Source organism: Egretta garzetta, unplaced genomic scaffold (assembly GCF_000687185.1).
Source record: "Egretta garzetta isolate BGI_Z169 unplaced genomic scaffold, ASM68718v1 scaffold732, whole genome shotgun sequence".
NCBI classification, from domain to species: Eukaryota; Metazoa; Chordata; class Aves; order Pelecaniformes; family Ardeidae; genus Egretta; species Egretta garzetta.
Window position 1 is genome coordinate 748,621 of NW_009259029.1, and position 18,821 is coordinate 767,441.

General features: G+C 43.3%; 1 protein-coding gene across 5 annotated transcripts in view; it reads left to right on the top strand.

The window, feature by feature from the left end:
* HDAC4 (histone deacetylase 4) overlaps window positions 1-18,821 on the top strand; it is a 245,483-nt gene that overhangs the window by 199,885 nt on the left and 26,777 nt on the right. For all 5 annotated transcript variants that reach the window (XM_035890270.1, XM_035890273.1, XM_035890272.1 and 2 more), the window contains exons 15-17: window positions 5,596-5,716; window positions 10,334-10,380; window positions 18,460-18,567. In XM_035890270.1, coding sequence (XP_035746163.1) covers window positions 5,596-5,716; window positions 10,334-10,380; window positions 18,460-18,567 — 276 coding nt within the window. The remainder of the gene's footprint in view (window positions 1-5,595; window positions 5,717-10,333; window positions 10,381-18,459; window positions 18,568-18,821) is intronic.

Below are 18,821 nucleotides of genomic sequence, written 5' to 3' on the forward strand. Positions count from 1 at the left end.
GCTGCAAGGTCAGGAATGCTGTAAACTTAACATGTAGAAAGCTTCATTCTGTGGCACATATTCCATTATACGATCAATTTAAAAGGAATTTTGAAGTCTGGCCTAATAATTATGATTACTTTTAATAACTACATTACTGTCTCAAATCCCTGTTGCCTATGCCAAAGCTCCATGCAGGACAGCATGAGCTGTGCCCTCTGTCTCCACCCACAGCAGTGTGCATGTGATGTGCAAACTTTAACAGAGCTCTTTAGATAGGATGATGACACTTACTGCCAATCCAGCCTGCTATGTATCTATATCTATGATTTTTTAATGGATTATAACTGCTTCATTTGCATAGCAGCCCTATAGACACTTGGAAAGAGGTGAGTATTTTCAGAATTAGTAGTAGGTCTGCAGCGAGTCAGCAGCAGCACCTGGATTATAGCACTCAGAAATTTGCCAAGCTGTGCACTTAACTTTTTGCTGAGCTCCTGTTTTATTTTTTTTATTTTATTTTTTTTTTTTTTTTAAGCTGGTCTTGCTGACGGACACATATGTGCACGCTCATTTTTATCCTCACGGTGTCTCAGTTGTTATGAGCGATTTAAGTAAGCCCAAGGGCCTGATGTGAAAATTGTTTGTGATTATGTAGTTCTTTCCATTTCTTACAACTCATATTTGTAAAAAGACAGTTTGAACTTTGACATTTCCTTATCCTCACATTTCCCCTTCCTTCCTTAACAGCCCTTTGCTTGGTCTGGGTGCGGATATAGTTTTGATTCTGTTGGTTGCAAGTAGTTGCTTGACACAGATTAAAAACACAGCACCCTGTGTATTAAGTAATCCCATGCACACTGTGTGGGATCAGACAAGTCTCCGATGGATCCCTGTCCTCTTCCAGAAGGAGTTTAACAGCTCTCCTTCCCCTCACGGCTGCATGCTGAAAATAAATCCCAGCTCTGCTTTCTCATGCAAGCTCAAACAATTCTCGGTGTCTGTCGCCTGGAAATGTTCTTTTGGTGTTTCTGTTGCTCACATGCCCCAAGCCAGGAAAGGGCTCACAGATAAATATTTTTATCATGCATGCAAACAAATGCTTGCTTTGAAATTTCAGAAATGAACTAAGTGAAAACCTGTTTTCATCAGGCAGCTGAGAGGCTCCTAGACAACCTTCCAAGTGCTGAGTTCCTACCATTTCTCTTGGAGGCAATAGAAGTGATCCAGAAGGGGCACGAATATTTTTAGACCAGAAAAAACCACATCACTTCCCCCCTCTGCCTCTCATTTTTCAGCAGTGAAACAGATACGTATATGCTAAAGTTGTCCAAAAACTATTTTATGTCCAGCTGAGGGGAAAATGTGCGCCAGATTTGTGGTGTGATAGGTAAGAGTCTGGCAGAGTCGCACAAGTTTAAAGATGACCCTTTGGAGTGAAAGCAGTTGTCCAAACTTAATGACAGCTGCGGTTTAGAGTATTGCTTGTTTAATTAAGTTAGCTTTATAAAATACAGCAATTACTCTGGTGTACGTTCAGAATTTAAAAGCAACAATTATACTAATTGAGGCAATCTCAATAAAAGACTCTGCCCCCCAAACGAAAACCCACAATCATGGTAGAGTGTAATCTTCCCAGCCTTGATCAAGAGCGTGAGGAAATCGATAGGTTTTGCTGTGTGTTTTGGAGGTAATCAAATCCCCCGGCTGCTCAACCAGGATAGGGGAAGAATGAATTCCTCAACCAGGGTCCGTCTCGAAGCACATCTTGGCAGCAATCCTGCGTTGTTTAAAACACAAGGACTGTTAGCTGAAGGTTAATTGCAGCTGCGGAGGATTGACGTGAAAATCCAGACCCGGGGCTGGGCCATCTGTAAGAGCAGAGCCATGTCGATGGCGTTCCTGGCACAGCATCGGGCGGGTGTCCGGCTGGAGTGCAAGACAGGTCCCGACAGTGAAGCCTCTGGAGAGCCGCTCTGTGCCCAAGGTTTCACATCGCAAAGCAGCAAGGGCGTGTGGGAGGTGGTGGCAGTGGTGCCTGGGAAGTTGGTCGCTGGAGAGAAGCTTTGTAGCCATTTTCATAGCTTTTTGTGGCTTTTTGGGGGCCGCAGCTGGGATCAGATCTGGCTCGCAGTCGCTCAAGATTCATATCCTCTTCTGTTGAAACATTATGGGGTGAAAGGGTGAATAAAATGCAAACTAAGAGACTAGTGGGGTTTTTCTTTTGTCCAAAATGCAAAGGAAAAGCTGGCTCCAAGGAAATGGATGAACAGTGCAGAAGGATGTGTATAAAGCAGTGGGAGAGGAGAGGTGGTGTGGTGATACAAAGGTCAGGTTTTGTGCAGAAGGAGACATAAAGCCGGGGTTTAGCAGCCAGGAAGGAGGTCACATGATGCGGGGGGAGAGTAATACGGAGCAAGCAATCTCAGTAGGCAATGTGAACCCTCAAAGGTAAGAGAATCAGTACTTAAGAGCTCTTGGAAAGCAAGGAACTGCTCAAATTAGGAGTGTGGATGGCAGGCTGAGCCATAGACTGAGATACTAATCATGATGGGTCTGGAAACAGGAGTGAGGAATACATTTTGTTCTCCAACTTTATTTTGGGAGGATTTAATTAATTTTCTTGGTGTCTTTGTGTTAGAGCCAAGGGCAAAGCTTGTGGCACATGAGACGGGAGATGAGAAAGGTACAAAAGCATCTCAAGCATAATCCCTTCTAACCAGGCAATGCTTGATGTCATGTTTGCGATACATAATTTTTCAGTAAGTAGTAGTTTTCTCCTTGAATGTGTTTCACTCGCAACACAGAAGGAAGTTCTCCATCTACTTGTAGTTTTAACTTGGTTTTGGGTGTCATGTGGGGGGGAGGGTACTGTTGTCACCCTCCTAAAGTGCATGGAGCTTGAATGTCTTGGTAGGGTTGCTGACTTGAAACAGGAGCAGCCCTTCCCCATCCCAGGGAGCTGAAGCTGTTCGCATTCATGGAGGAGCTGGCACATTATTGCAACGGGCTGCTGTTCTCCTCGTGTCTTCACATAACGCCAAGAAATACAAAATGCTATTTCTGTACATCCCCTAAATGTAGCAGCTGAAAATGGGTCAGTACATCTTGTTCAAAGGAAGAGAGTTGGCATATGGGTTAGAGGGAAGCTGTAAAAGCCTGTAAGGGGGGACTGAGGCAGGCTTTCCACAAACAGAAAAGAAAGAGAGGATAAAAGTTCAAGGGGGATTTGCCAGATATTTCCATCCCTTCTGGGTCTAGCATTTTTGTGATTATTGCCTCTTTAATGGGATGCTGTATTTTTGCCTCATCATTAACCTCAGGAAATGCTAGGTGGTGGAGCAGAGCGCAGAGTAAATGAAAGAGGAACTGGTGAGCAGAAATGCCAAAATTAGGAGAGGCAGAGTGCACAAGCGCTCCTGCCGTGCTTTGATTTCTGCTGCCTGATGCCTCAACAGTTTTGCAAAGTGATTTCTTGTGCGTTTTGCAACACATGATGGAGGCTTACGCTGAAGGTTTGAGACCAAAAAAATCCTCCGAGTTCTATAGACCATGCTTCAGAGGTGGAGGTCCTGGAGTCCCCATGCCCCCAGCACACTCAACCCCGGGATGCTCTGGCTGGGCCAGGCTGCAGCCTGAGATGGGGGCGCAGTGCAAAAGCAGGCACTGCTTGGATGGAAGTGCCGATGCCTTTGAAGCGTCATGTCTGTAGCACTCTCCTGCAAAGTAAGCGGCACACGGCAGTGCTTTCTGAGTGGCAGCAGCTCTCAGGAGTGAGTGGCACAGTTTCACCTTCTCTTCAGAACAAGTTTTCCATTTGAAAGTCTGTTCTTTTTAGGAGTGTGACTTTTTTCCCTGTTTTTTTCCTTTAAGCTATCAATTTTTTTTTTTGTTCTCATTAGAAACTCTGCTTCTCCAGGAACATGGAAATCTTAAAAAAGCAACTGGCTTCGACAAAGCCAGGGTGAAGGCTGTGCAGGAGGTGCATGCGTTCCTGCGTGGGCTGCACAGCAGGAGGCTCATTGCTGAGCCTTGCGTCTTGGGTGACCCTGGGACCTCTACAACAGGCTTTCAGAACTTTCCGATATTTTGCTGTTAACTATTTATATTTCAGTATTACTACTGCAGAGAGGAATAATCCTGTCCTTCCTTCTGTAGGAAACAATCCCCCAAATGACAACTCTTTTTATAGTGTTTTAGTCCAAATAATGACAAAAAATATGAAGTAATTCTAAGCCATATAAAATACTACTTTGTTTTTTACTTTTTTTTTTGTTTTGTTCTGGATGGGAGGGGGTGTTGTGGTTTAACCCCAGACAGCAACTCAGCACCACACAGCCGCTCACTCACTCCCCCCGCACTGGGATGGGGAGAGAATCAGAAGAGTAAAATTGAGAAAACTCGTGGGTTGAGATAAAGACAGCTTAATAGGTAAAGCAAAAGCCATGCATGCAAGCAAAGCAAAGCAAGGAATTCATTCACCACTTCCCAAGGGCAGGCACGTGCTCAGCCATCTCCAGGACAGCAGGGCTCTATCACGCATAACGGTGACTTGGGAAGACAAACGCCATCACTCCCAATGTCCCCCCTTCCTTCTTCTTCCCCCAGCTTTATGTGCTGAGCATGACATCATATGGTGTGGGACATCCCTTTGGCCAGTTGGGGTCAGCTGTCCCAGCTGTGCCCCCTCCCAACTTCTTGTGCACCCTAGCCCACTTGCTGGTGGGGTGGGGTGAGAAGGCCTTGACTCTGTGTCAGCACAGAGTCACTGTGTCAGTGATTGCTCCTGTGTAAGAGGCCACAGCATGGTCCTTGTATACCCACAATTTAGCTTCTCCAAGTAGCACTTTGTTCTTACAAACATATTTTCCCTCACAAATGGGTGATGGCAACAAAAGATAAGCCCTAAAGGCATGCTGGACCCCTATGACAAAAAGGGGAAAAGATCCCCGATTTGTAAAATGCAAAGTGAAGTTGGGTAATCAGTGAAAGCTTTGCCATGATCTTCAGTGAAGCCAGGGTTTTGACTTCAATGTGCATCTGCCCTTCTGGGTTTCAGCTGGCAACAAAAACAGGGGTGACCATATTCGATACAATACTTCCAGCTCAACATGCATCATCATATATGAAAACTATTTCCAACCATATAATCTCGTGGGATTTCCAAGATGAGTTTTAGAAGAGAAAGTTTGTAACTAACTCTTAATTACTCAAAGGTCCAGTCTGGAAAGCAGTGTTTTGGGAGAATGTTTTATGTTAGCTTAATAATTATGGAGGGAATGTGTCAGGGGTGTTTTGGGGGGATGCATTTTCAACAGTGAATCACTTTATAATGGCTTATAACTGAAATCCTGACTACTCAGTAGTCAAGCAATATCTGTATAATTTAGGAAATGCTCTGCAGTAATATTAAAAAAAATCTAAAGATGACTTTATATGGCAAGGTAATATTTTGAATAAGAGGTTAAACAAAAATCTGATGAATTTTTTCACGTAAGAACTCATTTTAGGTTTCTCTCACTGGTTTTATGATTTGCTAAGGAAAATGAAAACTTCTTCAATGAGAGTTAAGCAGTTAATCAGTGATTTCATCACTCCTTTTCTTTCCTCTTTTAGTGCATTCGTGGAAGAAAAGCAACTCTAGAAGAGCTGCAGACAGTTCACTCGGAAGCCCATACGCTGCTGTACGGCACAAACCCTCTGAACAGACAGAAACTGGACAGCAAGAAACTTCTAGGTATCTTTCCTGGGGCAGGGAGGGGGGGTGGCCCCTTTCAGACCTCCAGCACTCCCGCTGCCGTCCTCAGCCCTGACTCTGGCAGTAACTTAGCGGTAGCAGTATGAAAGGTGGGACATGGAGCTCCCTCCATCCTCATCTCTAGGCAGTCCCCAAGAGGATTCTTCCCACCTCCATTCAGTGTCTGCTTGAGAGTGGTACAAGATAGATGTCCCTTTCTTCAGGTAGATGACTAAACCCAAGATAGCTAAAACTTCTGTTCTTTGATGTCTTCAAAACCTAAAAGGGCCCTCTCTGAGGAGGAAGGATGATTTAGAGTGTATTTTATCCTTGGACACTCTTTGCTGCATGTTAGAAAGTTATCCATTGCTAGGTAGGAACTGGAACATCCTAAGGACCTGGATCTGCAGCACCAACCAGCTGCATAGACATCAACAAATAGCTGTCAGTTTTGTATGGATAATCTGCAAGAAGGATGCAGGGGCCTCTTAGATAGTCTTACATTTGTTTAATTTGGAGTAAGATTGTTTATCCCTTTCACTGGAGACTGGATCTTCCTGAAACAGGGCTGCATCTGCCATAAACCAGACATTTTCCCTGCAAAAAAATCTAGGGGGTGGTTGTTCAGATAACCAATCCCCCCATAGCAATCAAACCACATTGATTTTAGCACCTTACCTATGTGGAGACATCATCATCTCCTTTTACTTTGTGCCTTTTTGCAGCACTAGGTGATAGGCTGGAGGGGCAGCTTGGGAAGTTCTCACGTGGGGATCAGCAAAAAAAAAAAAGACGTTTCTGGAACCTGAAAGTTGAGAAAGTTTATTTTGGGATTAACTTGACATTGGATGATATAAAAAGAGGATTAACTTGATGGCCTGTATGATGTAGTAGTTTCAGCAAAAGAGCTGGAAAGATTTTGCAACGTATTCAGTATGTACATTAGATCCCCAAAGAGGAAAGCTATTAGCCAGTTATTTAAACATGCAATTAGCGCTGTATTTATGGCTAACTTACCACCTCTCTAGAACCCAGAGAAACAAAAAGTAGACACCTCTGGGTGAATGATAGTGCAATTAGTATGTACAGTCTGAAGAATTTATGATGTCATATCCTTGTTAGTGTAAAACCCACCCCTTGTGTAAGGCGTATCCACCAGTCCAAAGAAACGGCTTGTAAATCTTCACCAGTAGGTCTGAGAAAGCTCCTCATTTGCAGTTGCACCACCTTCACGCTGACTGATCTCTCTGCAAGTTCTTGACCCATAGTGCTGAAGGTGTGTGAGGACATGTGTCCTGTGTGCTGTGGTGGGATCCAGGCAGTCCTCCAGCATCTGACCCTTTGGTTTCACCAGCATGGAGCAGGCAGGGTTAGCACTCTGCCTCTGGTAGTGGTCATGATCTGTATGGGGGGCTGAGAAGGCCGTGGGTCACCCTAACCCCTCTCCTTTAGGGGATATCCCTTGCAAGATACGTTTTTAGGGTGGACGGAGATAACACTGTGTGTTGCCTGCTAATTCAAATGTCAGATGGTCTTGAGATACTTTTGTGTCCTCTCTTTGATTCTTGGCACAATCTGTATCAGTAGTTCCACAGATACATTTGGAGATACAGACAGTTTATTTGGTTAGTATTGGATTTGGGGATACCCAGATTTTGCTGAACCATTCCTGATGGTTTGTTTAGAGAACCTGAGGGAGGAGAAACTCTTGCTCTGCCTGTGAGTACTGCTGTAGTTCTGCTGTGTCCCCCCATGTCTTCTTTTGTAGAGATTAAGTTTATTCCTCCAGTGAAGAGAAACAATTCTGAGGGTATTTCAGTACAAAACATGATCTATTTGGGTGTAATTTGAAAAGATGACCAAGTTGTCAAGGAGCAACATTCACAACAAATCAGTTCTAAGACTAGCCTGTTCATGGATATTAGACTGGAGCTTGGTTAGGGCTACACCTCGGGGTCTAGCCATCCCCCAAAATGTTGCCAAGAAGCTGTGTTTTAGTTTTCTGAGGCTGCAGCCATAGACAGAAGGTCAGGTCCCCAGGATCTCCAGTGGGAAGGGCTTGCCAGTAGCTCTTAGCTGAGCTTAGACCTTGTTTCCTAAACCCACTTGGCACCTTTTTAGCCTTTAGCTACTAGCAGTGGAACTTTCTGCCAGCTCACGTGACCATCTTTGCCCAGACAGCAGTGGATTGCCTCTTCCCACTGCCCAGCTGTCCTCCCATTGTATGTGGAGCTGTGCATGGGCCACAGCTGGCACTGACACTTGTGCCAAGCATCAAGCTTGGAGGAAGAGCAAACAGGTTCACCATTCAGCATTGCTGCCAGTCATCCCACCAGGCAGGAGAAAATAAGTTGGCGGCTTGACGGACAGGAGTCAAGAGGGACAGCATGGAGAGCCAAAATAACAAAAGTAGTGAGCCTGGCTGGAATGTCTGCATAGCACCCAGGGAGAGTTCTCCACTGGGAGCAGGACAGGAAGGGTGATGCTGGCCCTAAAACCAGTTTCTTAATCTGATGGCTTCCACAGTGTTGGGAAAACCTCCCTGAAAAACCTTGGTGCATGCATTTGTGTGTAGAGGTGAGCAAGCCTGTAAGGAGCCTGTTCTTCAGCCATCCTCTCCTGTTAAGACTTAAAAAGGCTTTTTTTTTTTTTTTGCCAAGCAGCTTTGCGGGGTTCTTTTCAATATGTTAGAGGATAAACGTATGGCAGGTTTGAAGTCTGAGACCAAAGCTTTGTGTGAGGCTCACATGTGGAAATGTGAGTTTGTTAGACCTAAATGTCTTGACATGTGTACGACTGCAATAGGGTGGCGGGTGGCTGACTCTGTGTAAACTCTTTGCCTTTGATATGTCTGTGAAGAAGAAAAAGCATGAGAAACCTCAGCCTAAAAGGAAGAGCTTGTAAAGCTAGGGGATGAAAACACGGGATGTTTCTTTTTAAGCTTCTGCAAATGATAAGGGGGATGTCCCTTCATCTGGCAGTTCTTCAGGAGAAAGCGGGAAGGGGCTAAATAGTTCAGGTTTTTCAGAATTGTAAGCGGGTGTCATTGTGGCTCTGCTGGTTACTTTTAGTTCTGCAGTTGTCCTGTAGCACATTACTTCTGATTCTTACTCCCTTCTCAAAGAGTACCCTTCTTTACACGTGTGGGAGAAGAGACTTGCCACAGAAGCCCACCGTTGTTGAAGTTACTTTCCCCAGAGGACCCTGAGCATCACAAAGATCCGCTTTGCTGTGCTTTATCAGGTAGCTTCAAGGCAGGTTGCGCAACTCTACCCCTGGAAGTGTTGCTAAAGCCCTTGAAAGTCTGAGGATGAAAAATACAAATCCATCTTCCGATAGACAGTGTAAAGCTTTGGAACCTGTTGAACAAGTTTAAACTTAGGCAAATAAGGCTGCTTTTAATTTGTGGAGAGCAATCATAAATTGTTGTCAAGAAGATAAATATCAAAATAATGGGTGGATTAGCAGTGAAAGATGTGACAGGAGGTCCAAGGCAGGATGATCTAAGAACTTTCATGTGGATCTAATCAAAGAGTGAATCTGGCTGTGCACTCAGATTAATAATGCAGATGCATTAACTCTGCTTTCAGTCACAGGGGTAACGTATGTGTCTGCGATGTGATGCGTTTGCATGGTCCTCAGTAACGTCTGTCTGCTGTCCTGGCTAATTCATGCTCTACAAAGCATTTAAGGGAATTTATTTATTTAAGGTTAGCATTTAAGGGAATTTATTCTTTCAGTATAGACATGATTAGGACAAGAACCTGCTTTGCTGGGGGAACAAAAACTCAACACAGTTAATTTCACCGTTAGCTTTCATTAACTTTAAAAAGGTGCCAAGCACGTGAATCTCAGGCAATGTACTCCAGATCTTTTACAGTGCCTGCATGCACAGATTTCCCTCTCCCTGTTTGCCTGCAGGGCGCAGACACGTGTACAAGTCATGCATGTAGGGTGATGACGGATATGAGACAGCGTCTTCTTTTTTCAGTATATGTTTTATAAACCTGTGTAATTTTGCATGGAGGATAATTTGCTCATATACAAGCCCAGAAAGTGATGTTACAATTCTTACAGATGCAAAATGAGCCCTACAGATGGTTTTCTCTATCTTTCTCAAATTCTTAATGTTGGGTTTGCTCGCCACCGGTTTATTTTTTGTCTTCATCTTTTATGAAGCTCATGCACTCCAAAGTGTTCTAGTAACTGTGCAGATGACTGATAATTAGGCTGTTTTTATGATTTCCTGTCCTCCTTCGGTTGAAAGGGGTTAATATGTTCATCTGAGAAGACATGCTGAGGAGTTGTTGGTAATGTCTCAATCATTTATAGTCAGCATGACTGCTTAAAATGTAGGACAGCACACAAACCTTGCATAAAAATAAGTGATTTATAGAAGGCTTTTCTATTGGAAAGGCTTTTGAACAAGCCCAATTGTGTTTATTGTGTAGGTATGCATTGTAATGTAACAGGGTTGGCTGTGTGTTGTCTGAAAATTGCAAGAAACCCTCAGTCTGTTACTATGTTCAGAAAGTTTGCAGCAATGCTGTAAAATTGGACCAAAATCTGGTGAACTTTGACTTTTTGACCTACTGAGTATGTTTTTTTTTCCTACAGGTTCCCTAACATCGATGTTTGTCAGGCTTCCTTGTGGTGGTGTCGGGGTGAGTACTCTCTTTAATGTGTAAATAATGTCCTGTTTGTTCTCTCAGTCCCATTGGTAACAAAAAATGTTGCTTTGCATTCCATCAAGTGGGTAATTGCAACCAAATGTTACCCATAAACAGGGTCTGCCTGGGGTGCGGGGTTGCAGCGACAGCTTCACGTGCCTTTCTTCAAAAGCAGCGTGAAGATTTTTAAACTATTTTGGAGCACTGAAGTGTGTGTGACATTCATAGGCATGTTTCGTCTCTGCCTTTTAGGAGGAGAAACCTCATTTCCCAGGCAGTGGTGTTTAATGGCTTAGAGGTTACTACATTTGAAAGCAACCCTTGAATCCAAAAATGCTTTCTACATGGAAAGCAAGATGTGCTTTTCATGCTGCTCGTTCTGCGTAGGTGTTTCATCTTCAGTATTTATACTTCAGAGCTGCCTGCCTCCTAGCGCAGGTGGAAAACATATTAATAAAATAGGGATATTGGAGACAATATTTAGGAAGTTCCTGTAAATAGTAAGTTGCTGTATTTGTGTCTGGGCTACATTAGTGTCCTAGAATGAAATGTCTCGGAGGTTACATAGCACAAGGGAATTGCAGTCTTCAGTATTTAGCATCTTTCATTTCTCGAGCTCTGGGACAATCATGCGTGAATTCTGAAGGAGGTGACTAAAATACCCCTCAATCCGTCACAGAAAAGCTGAATATTAGTTTTCATCTGTCAAGATTCCATATAATAAAAAGACAGATTTGTTGGGTTTTGTTCCTATAAGGTTGAAAAAACCCAAATACCATTCAAATACCTTGTGTGGAAGGTTTGTGTTGTTGTTTTCCTTTGAAGCCTAAAAACTTGAAAGTTTTCCTTTCAAGTCAGACTTTCTGCTCTAAATTTCTGTGGAGGGTGACAGTACAGAAGATCTCAGAGAACAGGAAGGGAAAAGAATGAGAAGAGACAATAAAAGGCATTGTGTTTGAAAATTCACAGTGGTAGTTCTTATGCATAATTGTAGCTCGTGAGGTTGAATTTAGAGGTCTGGATTCTGTTATGGAAATGAAACAAAATTGTTTTCTTCCTGAGTCTTTGCAAAATCGCTGCTTTGAAAATTATCCCATCAAAAAAAAAAAAAAAAGAATAATTGGCATTTATTCATACCGCCACCACTGAGCACTCGTAGAGATATTTTATTTGTATTGTATGCTGCAGTCTCCTAATTCATGGCAAATTTTTGGCTAGAGTTTAAAAGGTTTGGATTTACTCTGCCCTCCAGTCAGGCATGCCATTCAAAGCAAAAATTATCATTTGCAAATGAAGACTGAATGGTAACAAGTAGAGACAGTGCCTGAGCCTAGCGTGATCCCAGAAGTCTTGCATTAAATCCTAAATCAAGGCAGGAAACTCCACAGTGCTGGTATTATCGATACGCTCGTAATAAAGATAGCATTTGCAGTTAACTTGCTGGTTGGTTGTCTCCACAGACCCTTAAATATAAAATAAAACAATTGCTGACTTTTGTACAGTGTTTTAGCAATCCCAACAGATATTTTCATGTTTTCTAGGAAAATTTTTTTAAATCCAGTAATTTACTAGTAATCAACTGTATGATAGTCAGATTTTTCATAAAAATGTATTTCCTTCCCTGGTTACCTTGGGATACAGTGCCAACTATTTGTGTACTTCTGCTGCTTTTGTGGCTGATGCAGGAAAACACTGTTTTTGCTGCTTTTGGGATGCAAATTGGCTATAGCATATTAAGTGCTTTGCACTTGTACGTGCTCTGGATGGGTTTAAGCATAGATCATCTCCTTTGGGGTAGGAGAGACGTATGGTGATTGCACGACGTCCTTTCAACCCCGTTTTCTACTGTCTTTCGAAGTGTGAGATTTGTCAAGAAAGCTGGCTTAGCAGCGTGGTATGTTTATTGAAGAAATAGAGGGAAAACTGTGGTCTTTGTTAGCGTGCCAGTTCTGTGAGACAAGTTGCTCTTGATTTGATTTGCTATGGGAAACTGTTGGAAGAAGCCCTATAGTGGGATCATAGCTGGGGCCACAGAGCATGCCTTTCAGTAGCAGATGAAACCCAAATTGTTTTCTGCACCAAAGAGGATGACAAGACATTTTTGAGATGCATGTAATTTTTTTTTTTTTGAGGAAGTCAGAAAAAAAATATTTTAAAAAATCAGAGCCTAGGGTAAAACATCAGTTATGAAGAATTTTCATGCAAGAGGAGGTGTAATGTAAATCTGAGAAGTTTCAGCATGTGAAGACTGCTGGGAGATTGAGTGCTTGTTATGGTATAATGAAATTATTTCAAATTTTTCTAGCAAGAGATCTTAAGGGTGTTTTTCTGCTGTTGCTTGGCAGGCTATTTTCAGGCTGCAAGGTGGTCATATAGCTTTTTTGAGGGATGGAGTTTTATTTAGACCTCTCCCTTGTTTGAGATTGCCAGGTTGGCAGAACATCACTCATTGCTAAGCAGTAATCAGTCTCTGTTTTGTCTTTTTCTGACAAGTTGAGAAGGTTGTGGAGAGGTAGCTCTGGTGCTGTAAGAAGCTTGTGTGGGTTCCAGTCACTTCATACTGGTGAATATTTTCCTGATGATGAAGGTGCATGTGATGACTAGAGCACCTGTAGGATGTCATCTTGACTACCAATGGTTTGTAGCCCAGGGTTGAAGGAGAAGGGATTTATTTCAGCAGAGGACTTTGTCACTTACGATAAGTGCGGTCTAGGGGATGCTTCATGGGTCTTTCCATTCAGCTCACCACAATGCTTAGACAGCTTTACAGTTGGGTGACTGCTTCTCAAGGAGGATGTTCCCTGGAGAGCTTGATACTGGTCTACCAAATGCTTTACAGGGGGCAAACATGATGCCATAAAGAAAAAAGGAAAGAAGTTTTTAAAAATTAGTAGAATAAGGTGGGACCAGTCCTCTTCTGGATTTATTATTGGTTAGGAGGTAGGAAATAGTGGTCAGAATTACAATCCCAAGAAATCTGTGTATTCACTAAGTGTTGCAATGCAGGGGATGGGACATAAGCAAGTGTCCTTTGCTGATGGTATTAAATTTATGTGGGGTCATCAAAGCAAAAGCTGCCTGCAAAGATGTACAGATGGTGTCATGATAATGAGAAACTAAATAGTAAATAAAACTAAATAGCACATGAAATTCAGTGTTGGATGCAAAGCAATGCCTGCGGGCTGGAGGGGGACTGATCTGCAACAGGTAAAAGTTGAATGATTGCTGTTCCTTATAATTCAGGAGATGTGGGTGTCAAATGAAATTATGGGCTAGAAAGCTTGAAACCAAGTTCTTTTTCTGCAAACAATTAAACACAATTCTCTTCAGTAGGGGATGTTATGTAGATTAAAAGAATAGATGGATCTGAAAGGCGACGTAGAGCAGTTTATGGGGAAGAAGCCCAAGAAGAGCTGTTAGGCGCCAGGATGAAGGATGAAATCTGGCGCTTGGGCAACCATGACTTGTTCTTACTAGCAAGCGAGACTAAGTTAGAGTGAAGGAATAGGAAAAAGCTTAGCACAAATCGCTTCATCACATTTTACCTTTTGATCTCTGTCTTTAAAAAATAAGTCACACTGTCTCAGAATCAATGAGGTAAAGGGTAAATTTGTTCCCCAGTGCTTGGAAACTCCTGTCGGGTTTTTTTTTTTTTTTTTTTTCCCCCCCATTGGTTTATTTTATATGAGGAAGCTTTCACATCGCTGTAGCTGATGCTGACAAACCTCCTCCCATCTGCAGACGTCTGATCGTAGTGGGAAAGGAAGAAAGCACAGAAGCACTTATATCAACAGATGTGAGCTCTGATTTAAACAACAGTAATTTATTCCTTCTGATCTTTAGCAGCATCTGCAAGTGCAGTATGCGGTATTTTTACTTAGGATGTTACCTTCACTTCTCTGCAGCACACACTCTTTTCTTAATGTACGATATACATGCACCAGAGCATTACCTAATCCAGGATAATTAGAAGAAGATTTTGGAGAAAGGAGTTTGAGCTTTGAAAATCTGCAAAATAGTTCCAGCATACTTACATCCAGATTCTTCAAAACACTCCAAGACTTGATCTTACAATAGCTAATAACTTTGTTTTCTTTTGTGTGTAGTATTTTCTTTGTCTGTGCACATTCTAAAAATATCTAAAGATCTAGGGCTTTAAAAAATGATCTTAATGTTTTTGATGTCTTGCAGAATACGTTACTCTATTTTTGGTTGTAAGGTCTCGATTAGAGTGTCTAAAAATCTTTACCTGTGCAAGCAAAGTACATTTATCGCAGAGCAGAGACAACAAAAAGGATTTCCATGGAATGTAAATGAGAAGAGACTAATTAGCAAGTCTTAGAAGAACAAAATGTAAGCACGGTTATTTAATCAGTGCTTTAGAGCAGTAGGAGACGTGGTTAGGTAAAGACAACTCGCTGGCAGCACAGACAGCATGTGGTGCTGCCGCCGAAGCGTGATGATGAGCTGTGGTGAGGGACAAGCAGAACTCCTTCGTTCCCCTGCGCTTTGCAGAGGCTGGAGCTGCTGTGCAACTGTCCCTGTGCTTAACTTCTTATCTGCTAGCTTATCTTTAGCTAAAGAAAAGATTAGAATAATGAAACCTTTTATAAGACCCTCCTCACATTTCATTTTTAAATAGCTGCACGTTAGTATACGGCATAGTATACAGTTTGAGTAGGAACCTCATCATGTGTATTAATAAAGACTTCAAGTAACAAGGAAGAAAATCTCCCTGAAATATCTTAGACATTCCTTGTAGAAAAGAACCTGTGTCAAACTGTTGACCCTTCCTCTTCCACATTCCCTCATCATTTTATAACAGTACGTGCTGCGAAGGTTAAGAGCCTGCAGCAGGTCCAGGCGCTGAAGTCCCTCTCCCCACCTCTAAAGGAGCCCTCTCCTGCAGGCTCACCTAGCAGAAACATCAGCTTCTTTATTGGAATGAGCAAGGCATTAATATTATTCTCAAGAAGACAAGTGTGCTGACCGGGACAACTGCTCCAACAGCGGCAGATGTGGAAGACTCAGTGTCTCTGATGCAGTTGTATCCTCCAGCTCGGGAGAAAAAAGAGAAATATATGCTGTTGGATCAACAAAAGGCAAGAAATATGCTTCCTCTCTCCGCAAAGTCCTTCCAGATGGTAAGGCTTGATGTGCTGTCCCAGCAACAACTCCTGTGATGGCAGCTACATCAAAGAGCTCATAGGCAGGGAAAGCCAAATAGCGTCTCCTCTGTAATGAACTTCAGAATTCAGGAATGATGGAGGGGTCAACAGCAGCCTGTGCACCAAACAGCAGCAGCTTCAGAGCTGGAGAGCAGTCCAGCTCAGGGCCATATTAATAACATTTTCCACCATGGCAGAGTCTACATCCCCTGCTGCAGAGCACTGATGGCTTCAGTGGGACTGTTCAAACACAGTCACACAGATGATGAAATGCTGCTTTGGAGTAGGGCCCAGCAGACTCCAGACATCTGTTCCAGGGAAGGTGGCTGGGTGTTAAATCCTTATCTTGGAGATGTCTGCCTGCGGGATGGGGCAGTGGAGAGTTTGCGGGTGGCAGCAGACATCTCTGGATCCAGTGTTCCTCCTGCTGGGGAGCTGAGTGTGGGGGCATGGCAGTCCTTGAAATTGGCTTCTAAATCACAGGTGGGATACTTTTTTCTAAGTACTTTATTTCTTTCTGCAGAAATAATAACTCTTTAAAACCACTCTGTCTTGCCCTCCTCATTCTTCTTGAAATGCTGCCAACATGAGCCCAGTTTCTGCAGGCATCAAAGGACCTGAATGCTTTGCTCAGGCACTGGTGACTTCTGCATGCTTTATGGGGAAGGTTGGCATGAACAGATGCCTGAAGAGATCTGAGGGTCTGTCAGTCCCTCAGGCAAAGCCATGCTTAGGACATGTGAATTTTGGTTTTTTGTATTTCCATTTCTCTGGTGTCTCATGGTGAATGAAGATGTCCCTCTGCAATTCTGCATCTGTAGAAGGGGCCTGGTGCTTGCTGTGTCTGGGCAGGGATGGAAGCTCTTACCTACTGGTGTCCTATAGCTTTTTCTTTCAAGACCAAGAAAGATGGGTTAGATGTGCTCAGCCCAGACTGCACAGTGCAGCTGTATCTCACTTGAGCAGGGAAACTGAGGTGGTCAGCTCCTAGCAAAAGGCAAGTAGATGTTCTCTGTTGTATAAATCATGAGTGTCTCCCACTCACAGATACTGGGAAAGAGGATCTGAGGATGAAGACTGCTGGATCCCCCAAGGGAGTGTAGTGGTGTCATCCTGATTGCAAAGCAGGTTGACCATCCCATTACATTTCTACAGGACTGCCGATGAGGAGTCCAAAGATGGACCATTGCAGAGCACTAACGTGCTGGTCAGTAGGGAGGAAAAGCAGTTTGGTCTTTTCCTGCCTTACTAGGGGCTTTTGGAGGGACATGGTCAGATCAGTCCCACCTCCTGCACATGCACAGTACTGATCCAGTACTCCTGGAGGTGTTGTGCATAACAGACCCCATTGTACTTCTATTCTCATGTTATGGGGGCTCGCAGGAGCCCTCATTCCACAAATAGTCACTGCGGGGCTTTTTCCACTGATGCAGTGGCTTTGCCTAGAGTTGTGAGACAGTGCACGTATTGCCAGCCTTACCGCACAGAGATGGCTTTTTGGTGCTCTCTGAATGCTTTCTTGGTCTACTGTGACTTCAAAACCGTCCTCCATGCAGATGCTGCCAGAAGTCTTCCTGGATGACAGGCCTGGGATGATTTCCACTGGCTTTAGCCCAGCCGTGAAGGAGCTGGATCAATCTCGTGTGGGGTGACTTGCATCTCCCTGCAGCTCAGTGAGCAGACTGATGCCAGACACAACAAATAATCTCTTTCTTTCCTTCTCCTCTGCCATTGTTTCCATAAATACACTCAACACAGTAATATGTGAAAAATAGCTGGTGATCTTTCACATGGAGAAATGTTACAATTATCCTATGATGTTCCCGAGCAGCCAAGCTGTCCTGACATGGGACAGTCCTAGCATTCTGGCTTTTGCAAAGGCTGTGACTGGCAAGAAGCAAACAAGCTTGGCTTTCATCATTGCCTGAAAGACAGCCGGGGGTGCAGCGGAGGAGATCCAGAGCTTCAGCCTGGAAACAGCACCCCTGGGAGCTGTCCCTTCCCCTCTGCTCTCTGCCGAGTCATGGCTGAATGGCAGTAAAAAAAACCCCAGGCGTTTCAACGCATGTCTGCAAACTAATCTCGTCTTTGTACGGTTTGGGGGATGAATGTGGTAAAAGCCAATGCTTCTCACTTTTTGTTTAAATTAGGACATGATCTCATATAATAAGAACATGGGGATGGCTGCAGAATGCCTTGCCTTGCCGTTGGCCTGTTCGCACATTTTCAGGGGGAAAATACAGAGGATGCTGGTCCTCTCAGATATTTAGTGTTGAAGTAAATGTCTCCAGTCAGCAGCTAGATGTTGAAGATCTCTTGTTAGCTTTGATGAGACAGGGTTGATCTTATGGTTCCCCAGGGAAAGCTGCTGTCAGCATAACCTTACCCTGGCAGTCCTGGGCAGGCGTCTTTTAAATGTCCATTATTAAACAACCTTCTTTATTGTGGTTTGTTTGGTTTTTTTTCATTTTATAGAATCATTGAATGATTTTGTAAACCTTTTTATTTCATCTGGGATCAGTTTCCTCCAGCAATTGAAAAGAAATACTGATACCGTGGTGTTGGTAGGACTATTGGTAGGAGACACCTGCACATTTACAGTGATTGAGTGCTGAATTTGCTCCTCTGTTATGGCACTGACCCTTTAGCATTGCAAATGGATATCTCTTGAGTGTCGTTTGGTTGGATGGACACTCAGTAGTGGCGATGTGACAGTCATTGGTGGGGTTCCAGCCCTGGTACTGTCAAGATCAGTTTTGCATTTAATGCATTTAACATTAATGTATTTAAATGGAATGCATTTATTCACTTAATACATGTGAATAACTTCTTTATAAAGCATGGGTCTCTTGTTTCCTGGTTGTCCTCATTGCTCCTAAACATAGTTCCTATGTGTCTCCATTAGGTTGACAGTGACACAATTTGGAACGAAGTTCACTCGTCCGGTGCCGCTCGCCTGGCTGTGGGCTGTGTCATTGAGCTCGTTTTCAAAGTAGCCACAGGAGAGCTGAAGGTTGGTATGAAAATAACACTTGGCTTTGATATAGGCCCTGTACAGCACTCGGCTCGGGTGAGTTATGCAGGAGGTCCAGTTAGCTTCATTTTAATAGCATCATCTGGCTTTAGTCATAAAAATCTTTGAGGACATCAGCAAGTGAACAACAGACTGCTGGTGAATGTTTTTATGCACCAGTTAAAAGGAAGAAAGAAACCAGAGCAACAAATTAAATCACTATTCCAGTCTCATCTGAGGGCCTTGCTGTTGTC